The sequence below is a fragment of the Phascolarctos cinereus genome, unplaced genomic scaffold, assembly GCF_003287225.1.
Source record: "Phascolarctos cinereus isolate Bilbo 61053 unplaced genomic scaffold, phaCin_HiC Scaffold_4;HRSCAF=312, whole genome shotgun sequence".
Taxonomy (NCBI): domain Eukaryota; kingdom Metazoa; phylum Chordata; class Mammalia; order Diprotodontia; family Phascolarctidae; genus Phascolarctos; species Phascolarctos cinereus.
In genome coordinates this window covers 390,969,617-390,986,706 of record NW_027555847.1, presented here as the reverse complement: position 1 = coordinate 390,986,706, position 17,090 = coordinate 390,969,617, and the positions used below count along the sequence as shown (strand labels likewise).

General features: G+C 39.5%; 1 protein-coding gene across 3 annotated transcripts in view; it reads right to left on the bottom strand.

Annotated features, from left to right (window-relative positions):
- TPGS2 (tubulin polyglutamylase complex subunit 2) overlaps window positions 1-17,090 on the bottom strand; it is a 51,154-nt gene that overhangs the window by 32,541 nt on the left and 1,523 nt on the right. For all 3 annotated transcript variants that reach the window (XM_020985711.2, XM_020985714.2, XM_020985715.2), the window contains exon 2: window positions 9,244-9,323. In XM_020985711.2, coding sequence (XP_020841370.1) covers window positions 9,244-9,323 — 80 coding nt within the window. The remainder of the gene's footprint in view (window positions 1-9,243; window positions 9,324-17,090) is intronic.

Genomic DNA, 17,090 nt, shown 5'->3' with positions numbered 1-17,090 from the left:
GCAGGCACCTACTTCTAAGAAACTTCCCTTAATTCAAAACCTCTGAGATAGCAGTTCATTAAGTGTCTGACTTAGTAGTTCACTGAGTACCTTATCTAAAAATCTCTCTCTCCCTCTCTCTCTGTCTCTCTCTGTCTCTCCCTCTCTCTCCCTATGCTGGTACTTGCCTCTTAATTCTCAAGAACCCTTGCCACTATTTACCTGGCTTTATAACTAAATTATCTTAAGTGTTCCAGCCTACAGTGAAAGAGAAAGGCTAAACCAAATGAAGGTCCATTGTCCTGTTCTGATTTGTCCAATTCTTTGTAACCTCATTTGGGGTTTTCTTGCCAAAGAGACTATAGTGGTTTGCCATTTCCTTCTCTAGCTCATTTTACAGAGAAGGAAACTGAGGCAAATAGGGTTAAGTGACTTGCCTAGGGCCACACAGCTAGGAAATGTTTGAGGCCAAATTTGAACTCAGGAAGATGAGTCTCCTTGTCTCCAGGCCCTGAGCTCTATCCACTTGTACCCAATTGTACTAGATGTTGAAAAATACTCAGTGAGGTCAAGATGTAGATGCTAGTCTAGATGGTAGCTAAGGAATGATTATTTCCAATCCATAAAGCAATGTAAAATAGATGGATCAACAGAATAAATAAAATGGAGAAAATAAAATCTCTAAAATCAGAGAATTTCAAATGAACATTTAGTACATGGCAGGAATGTGGAATGTTCCTCAGGAAGTAATTCACAAAAATGAAGATGGTATACCTTCCCATCTTGCTACCTAGAACTGTCAGCTTGTATTTCCCAGTTATATATACCCCTCCATTACCGAGGTCAAGATTCAAGATTTCTCTTTCACAAAGAAGCCCCCATACCAGTTCTTAAAGCATTGATTCTGGGCAACCATGGATCCTGAATTGTATTTTAAAAGGAACACAATAAGTGCATCAAACTGTATTTCCAGTCTAATTATATCTCCTAAAATGCCTGAAGTCCTGGGAGCATTAGTAGGGGGAAACTGTACCCAACCCCAATAGGCCAATTTAAAGTTCCCAGTGCCTGCCTACAAGAGTCTACAGAAGCCATAAGAACTCTGTATATACACTTGAAAAGTAAGAACTCCTTCCCTACATCCTGGGGAGGGGTAGGGTAGGAATCTGAAATCTCATAAGAGGTGAAGAAAGCGTTTAAGATAAATAAATCTTTGTAGGGACTGAGCCCAGTAAGTAGGAGAGAAAGGAGCTGGGAGAGACAGCTGAGGCTACCTCACACCTATGGCTGCTTCCATGAAAGTGAACTTGCAGGAAAGAGAGAATGATGAAAGAAGGTACAGACAGAAGCTGAATCCTCATCTGCTGTGACCTACACATTTCCTATTTCCTACTTTCTACTCCTTTTTCCCTTCAACCAGTCTGTTTATTTCATTACTTCAAGTGTTCTCAAATAGAAGCAGGGTTCTTCAAGCTATCCTCCTTGTGTGGGTGTGTCCCTGAGGAGAAGAAAGGAAGCCATGGAGGGAAGAGGCTGTGGTTGCTCTGGAATACACAAGAGAGAAAGAAGTAATTTCTAGATCCAGATTGCTCAGATCTGAACACTCAGGTGAGTGCTCAAGGTGAACCAGAGATTTTACTGATAATTTAACTCTCCAAAAAAGCCTTGTGAATCCTGTCTTCATGGATTCCCCAGGGCAAAAAGAATAAGCTAAGTGGGATACCAAGGAATGGGATCACTTTCCTCAAGAGCAGAGGCCTTCAGTGCCTCAGTGATCCCTTTATTCTGTCCAGGAAGGTTTTAAAAAAAAACTCCTTTGGAGGGTGGAGACTAGAAAAAAAGTCAAGACTATGGGGTTTGCTAAAGACTTTGGGAAGGAAGAACTCTGCCCAAACAAGTGAGGGACCAGAGATAGGGAATAGTTTTCCTGCTAGACCAAACTCTAATTCTTAGCCACTAGCAGACATTGATTCTTGGGAGAAATCTCCAGGACTCCTTTTTCAAAAGAGTAGGAGGGGCAAGAGGAGGGGAATTGTGTTATACTGGTAGATCCCCAGTCTGGTGAAGACTACGGACCCTTCTCAGAATGTTTTCAAATGCATTAAATATATAATATTACAAAGAGAATCAATTATATTGAACTACATTACCAAATAAAAACAAAACAAAACCAAGTTCATGAACTCCAGGTTAAGAACCCTTGTATTACAAGGACTCATTAAGGGTTGGGTTTTGTTTTGTTTTTCCCTTAAGGGCTAGTCTCTAAAGTCTCTAAGCATTTTTTCTCCCAGTACAAATTCTATTACCCACCAGGCAAGTTTATTCAAGTTTACTCTGCTGGGTATGGAATTGAGTTAGAATTGTGTTAAGGTGACATTTTGAGAGAAAGTCACATAATTTGTAAAACATACTTAAGTGCTTATGAAATTAATATGGCTCCTATGTTATTGGAGAACTCACGTTCCATTGTGTGACTAGATCCTTATTAGGGATTAGTGATTTGGTGGATACTCACTGAATATGACAAATATAACAGGGATATTGTACCATACCATAGATGCTTTGGGAGTATAGAAAGGACTAAGAAAAACATATAGGAAAGAGGCAGTGCCTATGCCATGTGAGTTGTCTTAACAACAATAATAATAATTATCTTTACTTACATAGTACTTTAAGGTTTGCAACGTACTTTACGTATTTTAATTCATTTGACCTTTGTAACAACCCAGTGAGGTAGGTGTTATTATTATCCTCATTTTACAGATGAGGAAATTGAGGTAGACAGAGGTTACATGTCTTGCCCAGGGTCACATATCTGGTAAGTGTCCAAGGCATGATTTGAATTTAGGTCTTTCTGACTCCAAGTACTGCACTCTATTCATTACATCACTTAGCTGCCTCTAATCTGGACTATGATATATCCTCAAAGAGATAACTTGTGAGGTTGGGTACATGGAAAATGTCAAATACCAATGTCATGTTATTTGAATGTTTGCAGAGGCTGGACAAACAATTTGGTGGCATGCAGAGTGCACAAGACAGCTACGTAAAGTTCCTTGATACTCTCCAATAGTAGGAGGAAAAAGGCTGCCGGGCCTAGTTCAGAGAGAGGGTACTATCTGTGGAGAGCACGAACCTGTACTATACTGTCCCAAGTGATAAGAGGACTAACAGATGATGTACTCTGGGAACAACTAGTGATGTGCACATGTCAAAACAGTCTTTCAGCTATTACAGCTGGTTCATAATTTGCCTCTGGCAATTTGCCTCCATTGTATCAGGTATGTGAGCCTGGGTAAGTCACTAATATCTCAGTGCTCTCGGCTACTAAGACTAAAATTTGCAGAGAAGATGCTGATCAATTGGTAGATTGCAGACTGGGAGTTTCCTATACCACTGAAATCACAATCCCAATACCTATCCCTATCCCACAGTTAGTTAAGGATCTCATGATAACAAGACCAACAATAGGCTGAAGAGACAAAAATTGGCCTGCATTGCTTCAAGGCATCTCATTTGATTAAAAGGCCAAAAGTGAGAATAACTCAGATCAATCAGACCTCACAGACAGTCAGGCCACCCCTGCTAGAAGACAAGTACTCAGAGTTACTCTTCCTGACCAAAAAAGGGCACCACAAGTTAGGGTAGCTCAATTTGTACATTGAGCCAAAAGAAGCCAAACTATATTCTGCTAAAAATATGGACTAGATGGGTAGATGTATGCTGAATATACTTAAAGAAATTTCTCATTAGCTTGCCAAAAGATGAATTCCAATCAAATTGACATTGGAAAATGCAGACCCTGGAAAAATCCCTACCCCTCCAGCTTCTTTACACTTGGACTCACAGGATCCTATGCAGCAGTGATACTGAGGACTAAAGATGCACTGTCTTGCTGTATTGGGCAGTAGATCCCAAATAACAATTATATTCTAATCATTTTATGAAAGTTACCTCTACAGTCAGTTTGCAGATATCTCTACAATCTATTAGGGGGCAAGTCCTCTGGATACTGGTTGAAAATGATTGCTTATGTTTTGGTTATGTTACAGTGGGTATAGCATTCTTAAAGTTTAACTTTGGTGACTCCAGTACCCGAGGAATAGAAGGATCATCTGAGGAAGAAACTCAGAGTGAAGGTCAAAGTGTTCTTATTGCATGAATGGATGAATGAGACATGAGGTGCCCACATGCCAGCTCAACAACTCCTGACCATTCTGAGGGCAATTTTGGAAAACTGTTTAGAAATGGAGGATCTCAGAAACCTGAAGGAACTGCTAGCTAAAGGCATCATTATCAAATCTCATAGTTCCTATGCCTTACCAAAGTGTAGTATGGAAGGAAATTAGAAAGATTTGAATGTGTGGATGATCAGACTTTAAATAAAAAACAAAGATGTAATCATGGTCACTCTCCTACTCAAAAATATTCGTGGCTTCCTGTAGCCTGTAGGTTAAAATACAAAATCTGCAACCTAGCATTTAAAGCTCTCTGTAATCCAGCTCCCACCCATCTTTCCAGTCTTATTTCATATTATCAAGAGGCACTTTTGATATAAGAATACTTCATATGATTGTAAGGTATCCACAGCATAATGGATAGAGAGCCAACCTCAGTCAAGAAGACCTAAGGTCAAGTTTCACCTCTGACATATGCTGGCATTACGATCCTAGGCAAATTACAACCTTTCAGAACCCCCTAGGCAACTCTCTCTGCCTATAAATTTCAGAGTACATGTGGATGTGTCTTAATATAGGGAGTTTCTTATACAATTGAAATCATAAGTCTGACTCAAAACAACAACAATACTCTATAGCCTAGTCAAATTCTTGCATTAGCTGTTCTCATATATGAAATCCTTTTCCCTTTTTCTGTGACTTTGCATAGGTGGTACCCCACAACTTGAAGGTATTCTCTCTTCAGTTTTGCCTTTTAGAATCCCTAGCTGCTTTCAAATCATGTTATTGCTTCCTACACAGGTCTTTTATGATATCCACAGTTGTTAGTACTCTCATAAAATCAGTTTTCATAACTTTCCCATATTCCTATCTTCTTTTTTCCCTCCACATACACAACCAGACAGGCATACTAGCCTAATTCCCATTCCTCTGACATGATCTTCCATTTCTCCATGCCTGGAATGCTCTCCTCAATCTCCAACTTTTTAGAATCTCTAATTTCCTTTAAGATGCAGCTCCAGTGCAACTTCCTTCAGGATGCCTTTCCTGGCCCTCCCAAATTCTGGTGCCATTCCCTTTTGAGCTCGCCTTCCCTCTACTCTGAGTTTATCTTGTACATTCTGATTCATATATGCTCTCTCCCCCATGATAATATAAGTTCTTTGAGGACAGGGACTCTTTTTGTTTTTTTCTATCTATGGTGCTTAGCAAAGTAAGTGCTTAAAAATGATTTTTTAAAAAGTTTTTTTGTAATTACTTATCTATGTACATGTTGTTTCTTTAGAGTAGAATTTAAATTTCTTGAGGACTGGCAGGATTCTTTCATTTATATTTGTGTCTCCAGTACCTACACACAGTGACTCATATACAATTGGCACTTAATGGTTGTTGAATTGATCACCATGCCAAGAATCCTAGATGCCTAAGACTGTTTGGTGGGAATCCAGCATTTTTCAGATTTGAACCTGCGCAGCTGATACTGTCGGATCCCCACGGATCTGGCATGAAGATGATAAGGAAAAGATGGCATTTATCTTTCTATTGAATGTTCAGTAATTTGAGTACATGCCCCAAGGGATTTCTGGGAGTCCTGCCATTTTTTAGCTCTTCATGGAAAAATCATTAGTGATATAAATTACTTGGAGGTTGATGTATCATTAAAAATGGCTATTAAAGGTATCCAATTGGTAAGGGATTCTAGTCTAAAACTATCAATTAAAAAGTACCCTTTGTGCACAGGTAGCTAGGTGGCACAGTGGATAGAGCTCCAGCCTTGGAGTCAGGAGGACCTGAGTTCAAAACTGCCCTCAGATACTTGACACTTACTAACCGCGTGACCCCAGCAAGTCACTTAACCCTGATTGCCTCACCAAAAATAAAATAATTTTTTAAAAAGTACCTATTGTGTAGAGCCTCTGTCAAGTACCTGGGTAGATCTTATGAAGAATGAGTACCAACCCTAAGAAGACAGAAACAGTCATCACCAGGCCACGTTTAAGGAATTATCAAGAACCAACAAATTTTCTAAGATTAGACAGCTACTCTCAAAAATTTGTGAAGAACTCTGCCATCATTGAAAAGCTTCACAATGATTTCACTCATAGGTATATGACTGAGAAGAACTGAAACCAAAAGGGACAAGTTGGCCTAAGCAGTCTGGAAACACTGAGAGATTTTTGGCATGGAAAAGGTGATCAGGTCTTTAAGGACTTGATTAATTGCCTCATACATGTGCCAAGGTTAGGCTAGCTTTGTTTTGTTTTTTTTGTATAGATCCAAGCCTTCTATATTATATATCGATGCCAGCCCAGAGGGCTTTGGAAGTAATTTATAACACAAGAATGATGGCCCCTAGAAGCCAATTACATTGCAAATAGAGGACTCCTCATAAGACTGTGATATCTTATCCACCGATTTTAGTTCTCAGCTTTGAATTGTCACTGATAAATTTTAAGAATATGTATAGGGAGATCAATTCCAAGAGCGTACAAACAACAATCCATTGATTTATATTCTGATGAGTGCTAAGCTGGATGCCACCAGAATAGATTAATAGCACGGCCGACTATGCAGTATGCGGTGTGCATTACTGGCCAGAGAAGACTAATGTGGAAACATATGTCCTATACCATTGGCCTGATACATAGAAACCTCACTGATTGCCATGGAAGAGGTGAAGATAACCTATGATAAAGAGAGCCAGGTCAATAACACAAGAAAGCAGAGCTGTGAGTCTAAGATTTCCCCAGGTGAATGTGCTATCAGGGGAGTAAATATATAATTAACCAGTCTCCTTTGTCTCCATTGCCCTTGGATGATTTGTGGCAAGTGTATCTGTAGTTTAAATGGCTAAGAAAACTGATACAGACCAAGAAATAGGAGTATGACCCTCAGGGGCTCAACCTTCGCTCCTCAGAAGGTATGTTGCTGTTGAGAGAATGGCAGAAGTTGTATATAGTGGAATACTCACTGTACCAGATCATAAATGATCAAACATGAGGTACAATGGAATTGCTTCTTACCCAGGGGTTAGGTTTTCAAGTCAGGCCATAAAATAAAAATTGCATATAGTTAAAGTTACTGTCTCTCTCACAACTTTTGAATTGCTCATAAAATACAGTATATAACTCTTATCCATAATTTTGAAATAAGGAATAGCTTTAAGGTCTGGGTTAATTGGAATAGGGAATGAAGAGTGTTAGAAATGAACTCTAGCTAGACAAGCCTTTCCCTTGCCTGGTGCATCTTCTCTACTGCATGTTTCTCCCTCTCCCCAGTGAGAAAGGGGCAGGGTCTGGCAGTGGTGATGGTGGGGGTGGTGGTGGCTGGTAGTGAGAGGACAGGGAACTTGGAAGCAGATTCAAATCTCCCATCTCATATGCACTACTTCAGGTCACATACCCACTGAGTGTAATGTTGCGTGGAATGGTCTATTGGTCTCAGAGTTAGGAAGGAAAGAAAAAAACATTTATTATGTGTCTACTGTGTTCCAGGCAATGTGTTAAGTGCTATACATATGCTTACTCATTTGATCCTCACAACAACCCAGTGAGGTAGGTGCTATTATTATCCCAATTTTATATTTGAGGAAACTGAGGCAGACAGTGATTAAGCGATTGCCCCGGGTCACACAGCTAATATGTGTCTGATGCCACATTTGAACTCAAGTTTTTCTGACTATATACTACATACACTGGCTCTATATACTGAGCCACCAGCTGCCAGGAAGAACTAGGGTCCAGCCCAGCCTATGACACATATTGGTTTTGCAACTTTGGGTAAATCACTCAACCTCTCAGTGCCTTGGAGAGAAAGTGTCTGCACTAATAAAGGGAGTTCCTCACTAGGCATCTCTATATCTATGAAATCATAGGTATAGTAAAAAAAAAAATCTTAGTTTTGCCTCTATTTATAACAAAGCAGTTCTTGACTTACATATATATAGGCATAAAACCATTCCATAAGGTAGACACTTGGGTGCAGCTAGAACTCTGGAGCTGACACAGAAGAGATTCTACTGGCCCCAGATGGTAGCAAATGTATGCAAAAAGCATGAGCCTTGAGCCTGGCATAGTTAAAGGAAAGTGCTAATGGCAGTTCCTGGGACAGCACAGCACCAGCACTTTAGAGCTGATGTGCATAGACTTTTTAGTTCTGTAATGGAATAGGATAATCATTAGTAATCACCTAATGATGACAGAACACCTTCCTTGATATGTAGGTTGAGCACATGGTTATCTATCAAGGAATCAAATGTCTAGAGTAGCCAAGGGGTTACAGAAGAAATATTTATGTATAGCTTTCATGCCATTATCTCTACAAAGATGCATCACAAACATTTCTTACCCTTGGGGGAACTGGTTGGACTCTGTGACCACCAGGAGGTCAGCAAGTGGAGTATTCAGGAGAGTCATGGGCAGAGTGCAGTTTGAAGTGAACGTGGCTGGCATGAGTACTTCCTCAAATGGAAGGTCGGGGGGGGGGAACTCACTACCTGCAGGATTTTTCCCTTGTTAACTTTGCTGTTCTGTCTCATTTAAATACTTTGACTGGTTTATAGTTGCTGCCAGGTTTGTAATAGGTTTGTTCTGTGAAGTTTGGATTCAGTCAAAAGGTTGCACTTGAGGACCTAGAGGGCCACAAGTGGCCTCAAAGCTACAGATACCCCACCCCTGTAATAGGGTATTCATTGACATGGAGGCTTATGTTACATTTGCATAATTATGATTATCCATATATTGCACAGAAACCTAAGGTAGCAAAGGGATTCCAGAGCTGAGGTTACCTGCGGTACAGAAAAAAATTCTTTCATCTCTGCCTTCCTCATAAGAAAAACTGATCACATAGACCAGACTTACACAGCAAAGATGGAAATTCTAAGGTTAAGATACCTCCTAGGAAAACAATTGTTCCCAGGATAAGAATTCATAGGAGTGTCAGGGTGGAGCTCAAGTGCCTTGAGGGTAAATGAGGAGAAAGATGAACTGTATACTTTAACGACAGTTTGAGATAGAAATAAGGATTTCTCAATGACCTCAATCTTTCCCAGGAGTAGGAGGTAATTTGTTTTAAAGAAGATACTTACTTGTTCCCATGCAGTAATCATTCCAATATCAGCAGGTTCCCGTTCCACAACTGACACACCAGTCACCCCTGGGGAAGCTTCTAAAAGAGAAAAAAGAGATTCCATCACAGCTACATACTGTACAGCCCTCACTGGGGCTCCTGGGGTTATTGCTCACAAATATTCCAATATTGGAGGCTATTTGCTGGTGTTTGCTATAGGAATTACATTCACAAATAAAGAAGTCCCCCTGACAGCTTTTTAAAAACAAAGCTTTAGCTTTGATGAAAGAGAGAACTGGGTCCTCAAAGCATCCATTCACTATATCTAGTACTACAGAGTCTATAAGGTGGATGACAACCCAAAGAAAGTCCTTTGTTGCTTTCCACATAGTAGTTGCTGAATACATGTGACTGGCTGACTAAACATTAGGCATTCTGCGTGCCTAAATGGTATCATACAGAATTTTGCAGTGAGCTTAAGCTATGTACTCTTGGGAAATAGGGGAGGAAGAGAAGAATTACACTCCAGCCACTCTTGATGTAGCAGTTACATTCTCACTAGTTTCTCATCTGGGCAAGAGCCTTTCCCTGTACACAATCTTTGTGGAACAGAAATTCAGAAAACAGGCCATATCAGCACTATTGTAAGAGATGGATTCCATCTTTCAGATGAATGTGTTTGAGAGCAAAACCTCAAACAGCCCCAAACCTTAGAAACTAGTAGAGAACTGAAGCAGTCATCTATTTGCCTCTACTCTTTCAGTCACATTTGGTTACTGGCTCTACAAAAAGAGTTAAGTCACTAAAGCAGGAGTTAAGCCGAAATCTGAATAGAACAAATCTTATTTTCATCCACAAACCAATTTCCCCTCCCCCATCTCTCATTTCCATTGTCATCCAAGTTCAAAACATTGGAATTATTGACTAATCACTTTTATTTGTCTGCTAGGCCAATATGGCACCAAGTCCTGTCATTTTCTCCTTTATAATCTTGGATTCTTCCCTTCTCCTTTCTTCCTGCTACTATTATAAATTCAGCCCTTTATCACATTAAGCCTGAATTAATGAACCAGGCCCCTAAATGATCTATCCTTGAAAGTCTAAAAAAGCAGTAACAATACTTTCCTTCTGACAGAAAGGATATACACCAGGAGGGTCAAACTACCACCACCTCAAACACCATTTTCTCTCAAATCCTAGTAGAAACAACTCAGGACCCTATGCCCAACAGCCCTGGGAATAACAGTATCCTCTAGGCCACTGACACTATTCTCAGCCTGGCCCCCACACCCATTATCCAGGGGAGCAATCCTGTGGAGAAAAGGCCTATCACTATCTGTTGCCCAATTGCCACCAATAAACAGGTAAACCTAAAACCTCCAGGAATAGAAGCACCTTCTGCCCACAGACCACCAATTACTGAAGAAGATTCTTGATGCCAAAGTCCTTGGCACCATCAAAGCATTTAACATCAGAAACAGAAGTAGTTTTATTCATGGAAATGACACTAAAGACACCACAGTATCATCTGCCTTGTTGCAGTATCTGAAGGACAGGGAGGCTTTCTTATCTAACTTGAAGCTGAGATCTCCTACATGTGTGGTTTTCACCTATTAGAATGTGAGCCACAATTGTCTTACTTTCCTATTTTTATACCCAATGCTTAGCACAGTGTTTTTTCATTAATTTTATTCAATCTGTCTTGCAGCTGACAGCAAATTAGCCTTCCTAAAATACCACCATGAACATGTTATTCCTCTGCTCAAGAAGCTACAGTGATTTTCTATTACCAGGTCAAGTTTAACCTGTTCAACTTGGCATTCCAGATGGTCTCTAATGATTCCAACTTACCTATCCAAGCACATAAGTCCTCCTCTCTAGCAGACATAAATGTACCCTCAAAACTCACTGCTTAATTCTACCTTTGTTCATTTCCCCTTGCCTGGAGCACTTTAATCACCTTGCAAGGCCTGCTTCCTCTTATTTTTTTCTTAGCTTTATTAGACTCTGACCTCCCAAAGCAGTTAGTGTCTATGCCATATATACTGCCACATTATATTGTTTTCTGCTCGTTTCAAGACTTCTCTAATGTAAACTCTTTTAAAGTTTTTGAGTTCAGAAGACTGTTGAATACACTATTCAACATGAATTGAATTGAATTGAACTTTTAGTCACAGAGGTTTCCAAACTTATTTGGCCTACTGCCCCCTTTAAAAAAAATTACTTAGCACCTCCCTGAAATCAACTTTAACCTTTTGACGTTTAAATTTTTTTTAATTTAAATTTGCATCATTTAAAAAAAAATACCCACCCCCCCGATTGTTCCAAAACAGTATCGCCCACTTTGGGAACCTATGTTAGAAAATGGAGGAACTGGGTAGGAATACCTACTCTAATAAGTGTTCTCTATTTTATTCACTGCTTTAATAGGCATTGCTTAGTACTTCTCACTCTACCCCAGCCTGCAACACATACTGCATACCAAAGAATTTTCCCCAAAATGTAGGATTGCCAAGGGGTACTTTCCTGTTTGTCACTTGGCCCACGGCAACCAACCATCATCAGTCTGTGTCTAGTCTAACTTGTCTGCAGCCCGAAGAAGTTTAGCCTATTTTAATTTTGGCCCCTACCTACTGCCAAATTGTGCAGGTCTACTCTACCCCTACAAACTGTCATCGATCTCTACCATTGTTCTGGTTTGGAAAAAGGAAGCCAGAGTTGCTATACTAATTCTATCATCTGATGTCCTTACTGTTTGACCTCTGACAAGTTAATTAACTATTCTGGGCCTTAATTGTTGTAGCTGTTGTTTTTCCATTTATAAAAGAATACTACTACTTGCCTCGCAGGTCTTAAAGGATATTGTGAGGGTTAAAGTAGCCAATATCAATAGCCTATATTTGTTTAGCACTTTCTGGTTACAAAAGCCTTGTGTATAATTCATTTCACTTGCTATTAATAGCATTCTTGTAAGGTACAGAAGAGGAAATTGAGGTCTAGAGAGGTTGTCACTTGACCAAGGTCACAGATAATGTTTGAGTTGGACTCAAATCTAGTTTCAGGTATATTTGAATAAATATATAAGTAATAAATCTTTACTGATTGATACTGCTGTGTTTTGAAAAAGCAAAATGTGTCGTAGTCTGTTTCCTTCTGCCTTGTGCTCCATGTCCTTTCACAATAGTGTTAGGAGATAGTGGAAATCAGCAGGCCTGATTTCTACTGCTGACTCTCCTATTAACTGGCTGAATGATGTGCAATCACTGAACCTTTCTGGGCCTTCTTTAATTATAATATTGTAAGATCAAGTCTGAAAATCCTGGCATATCCACCAGACATGTGACAAAGAAGCTTGGCGAAATGTGGAACAATCTGAGTGACAATGAGAAGCAACCTTATGATAAGGCAGCCAAACTGAAGAAGAAATATGAGGATGCTGTAGATTATAAATTGAAAGGAAAGTTTAATGGGGCAAATGGGTAAATTAGTAGAAGTGGAAAAAGGTACAGGAGGAAGATGAGAAAGAGAAGGATAAAGATGATGAATTAAACTGTACCATATTCTATCTCCTATGAATACCATAGAGGAGGGGAAACACTGTTAAATGAAATACCTCTCCTTTGTGATGGTAGTATTGACTGCCCTCATTAGGCTTAATTGGTTTTTGATCACATAGCTTCTCAAAAATGCTTCTAGATAGGTAATATAACTGGTTTACATGAAGTGGACATAGGTATCTTGGAGCATGCTGGAACTGTATCAAAGTTGTGCATATTTCCAAACACTTTTAAATTATGAAGACCATAGTTTCAGACAAACTTAGAAAGCTTGCATGAATTCATCGGAGAGAAGTGAGCAGAACCAGGAAAACAATTCATACAGTAACAATATCATAAGGACAAACACTTTGGGAAACTTGGGAAGTCTGTTAAATGTAATGACTATGATTCCAGAGGTCTCATGAAATATTTTGCCTACCTCCTGAGAGGTGCAGATCAAGGGGAAAAAAAATGGAAATCGTCAGTGCAGGAATTTGTTTTGCTTGGCTATACTTGTTTTACTTTCCTCTCTTTCTCAATGTGAGGCGGGGAGAGGTGGGAGAGAGAAGTGGATTTTCATTGATTAAAAAAATTTTTTTTAAAAGAAGGCCTTAAAAAAGGGCCTTAAAAATTCTTGCCATATGAGGATTAGTTGAAGGAACAAGGGTTGTTTAGTCTAAAGAGGAAAATACTTAGCAGGAATATGATAACTGTCTTTAAATATCAGAAGGACTATCACATGGAAGAGAAATGAGGTTTGTTCTGTTCGGTCCCAGGCAGCATAAGTAGGAGAATTGGGTTGAAGATGCAGTGATGCAAGTTCAAGATTGATGTGATGATACATTTTGTAACAATTAGAGCTTTCCTCAAGTGGAATAGGTTACCTTAGGATTTACTGGATTCCTTCTCACTGGATCTAACAAAGGCTGGTTGGCACTTGCCAAGTATGTTAAAGAAGGGATTCTTGTTCAGGTATGGGTTGGACTAGATAATCCCTTCCAATTTTAAGATTCTGAAGAGTGGGAATATTGAGGATTAGATTAGGGAGAGGCTGAAGGCAGAAATACCAGGCTATTGCAATACCGGACAATGTAGGTCTGAATTAAGAAGGTGGTGGTAAAAATGGAAAGATGTGAGAAAAATTCTCCTGAGGTTGAACTTAGTGGGATACAGGAGATAAAAGAACCAAAGATGACTTAAGTAGACTCTAGAAATACTGCAGATATAGAACGGACAGGTAGAATTTCCTAAACATTGAATGAAGAGAAAATTTTACATAGAGTAAGATGCTCTTTCCTCTTCTCTTGAAAAATACACATAATTCCAGGTTTTCTTAGAAAAGTCTGTGATGGTGTGTGTGTGTGTGCATGTGTATGTACACACACACATTTGTGGAGAAGACCAGGTGACGTCACTGGATCCTCTAATGTTTTAAAGCACAGCATTATAGTGATTTAGTGGTCAACCAAGTACCGTATTCTATTGGTATTGATAACTTACCAAGGTTCCTAAACTCCAGCAAGAGAAAAGACACTTTGAAAATAACAAGGCCTAACTGGGTGGTGAAGTCACTTAGAGGGCAGTCTGACAGCTGAAGAAATAACAGGTCACATACACATATTGACAATTAGTAATTACCCACTGGAATCTGCCTGATAGGCACAGCTGCTGTGAGGTATGCACCATTTCAGTTTACAGCACCTTAAGGCTGGGCTGTCCACCTGGTCTAGATATTGACTTGCAACATAATGCCTACAGAATGGAGACAATCCAGAAAGGTAATACTTAGCACCTGATATCTCACTTGGAGGTCTCATTCAGTCAACAACAGAGTATCCACTGAAATGAGGTTGCACTAGGTACTAACTAGGGTAAAAAAGAAACAGAAAACATGGCCTTGACTTGAGGCTAAGCAGAGAAACAGTAATAAACATGATGATGTCTTGAGAGCATTTTATAAAGAAAGCAAGCAACAACAACCCATTGTATGTACTGACTTTTTCAAGATGACATTAAAGATCAGTTTATCAGTACTGTACTAGACTTGCTTTTTTGGTTGTGCTGATGCTATTTCTCTCTCAGCTGGTCCACTTTGTAATTAATGTATTCTCAAGATGACTAGATGGGGGAGATTCGAGCTTTGGTCATGGAACAGACTAACCTATTTGGCCCATAATATACACACTTCCAGACTGGAAAAATTGGGTTGCCAAGCATTCACTAAGTGCCCACTCTATTTCAGCCCTGACATATTTAGGAAACATGAAACTGTCTTTACCTTTAAGAAGTGTACAGTCTAGTTATGTATTATACGCAAGTTAAAGTAAAAATTGTTTGGGATATGGGTGAAGAGGAAAGGAAGATCAATGAAGACTGGCATGGTCAGGAAAGGCTTCAGGGAGGAAGCAGAATTATACACCTAGGGTGGGCAGGGACCTCAGAGTTCTTTTAATCCAACTTCCTCATTTTACAGAAAAGGAAACTAAGGCCAAGGAAGACTGTTTTTGCTAAAAAAACACAAATAATAAGCATCAAATGAAAGATGTGAACCCACTTCTTTTGACTTGGAGGGCCAATGCTCTTTTCACTGTGCCACAATAAGCTGAGCCTTGAAACATTATTTGTATTAGAAGTGAAGGTACCCCAGGTTTCAGGAATAGTACTAATGAAGGTAGGCCTGAGCATTACACAATTATGAGACAGTTGAGTTCTGGGTGTACAAAGACAAGATGTTTCCACTGGTAAGTATAAGAGGGCCAGATTATATGGAGGGCCTTGAAAGCCAAGATGAGGGAGCCACTGAATTTTTTTTTTTAAGATACGGAATTTAAAGTACTAAGTCTAACCCAACAGACCCTTATGCTGGAACTGGAAACTTATAGCTGCTAAAACACATTAATGGCTGATCACTTGTCTAATTTAATAACTCTTGGGTAACCCAACCCACCTACAGTTTGGTCCTAGTTATAAAACTTTTGGACAGTATTTGTGATGAATGCTTTGAAAGAAATTTCTGGAGGGGCAGCTAGGTGGCACAGTGGATAGAGCACTGGCCCTGGAGTCAGGAGGACCTGAGTTGAAAACCAGCCTCAGACACTTGACACTAGCTGTGTGACTCTGGGCAAGTCACTTAACCCCACTGCCTAGCCAAAAAAAAGAAAAAAAAAGAAAAAAATAATTTCTGGAGCAATGCAGATAGCATTCCTCTGAGTATGGGCAAAACCCCTTTTTGAAAGTGACATCAGAGACTTTTGTAGGATCATCTTTGGCTGCCTTCTCTTTCCTTGGAGATCTCATCAGCTTTCACGGATTCAAGTATCAGCTCCACGCAGACAAATCCCAGACTGATATAACCAACCTCAATTTCTTTCCTTAATTTCTGTCCCATGTCCCTGTCAACATCTTAAACTCAATCTGTATAAAATAGAACTCTTTATCTTTCCCCCCAAACTGTCCCTCACTCTAACTTCTCTATTTTTGTTGAGAACAACCATCTACCAGTCATACAGGTTAGAAATCTTGGAATCATTCTTAACTCTTCCCTCACATCCAATAATTTGCCAAGTCTTCTCAATTTTACTTCCTTCTTACATCTGACTTTTGTCTTCCTTCCATGGTCAGCATGATTATCTCCTTTTCCCTGGCCTATTGAAAGTCTTATAAATGGTCCTCCTGCCTCAAGTCCCCTCTCTCCTCAGTTCAAGCTCCATGTAGCTGCCAAGTTGCCACTCCTAAGACAGAGGTTTGATCACATCACTCCCCTGCTTAAGAACCAGTATCTTTCTCTTTCAAAGCAGTCAAATGGTTAAGTAATCTCACTGATGTTTCCTTCAAACATGTAACCCATTCTTGCCTACTTATCCTCTGCAGCTCATATATCTTCCTATTAATTCATGGAGCAGGATATTCAACCAATGTGTAAATGCCCTTTTTGGATTTCTCCTGACATTCTGAAAATGTCAGTTGTGCAACAGGGATGTCCATCTTTCATCATTCAACGCAGTCCTACGTTTTCCCAATGTCTTTTACTCCAAGTTTTTTTTTGTAAGTTTTCCATTGCTTATATGTTGAAGTTTGTTTATACTCATCACAACCTCTTCATTGCCCTCTCATATTAAATTCTTCAGAGACTGTTATATTCCATATATCTCAGCCATACAGTATTTGTAGAATGGCAGTATTTAAAGGATGGGCCTTTTTCTGGAAAATGCTTGGCTTCATGAAAGGAGTTTTGTAATTTTCTGAAAGTAATCCAGCATTCTCTCTTCTTGGTTAATCTTGGGCCCAATTTATTGCAGAATCTGTTCCAGCTATGTATACTGATGGG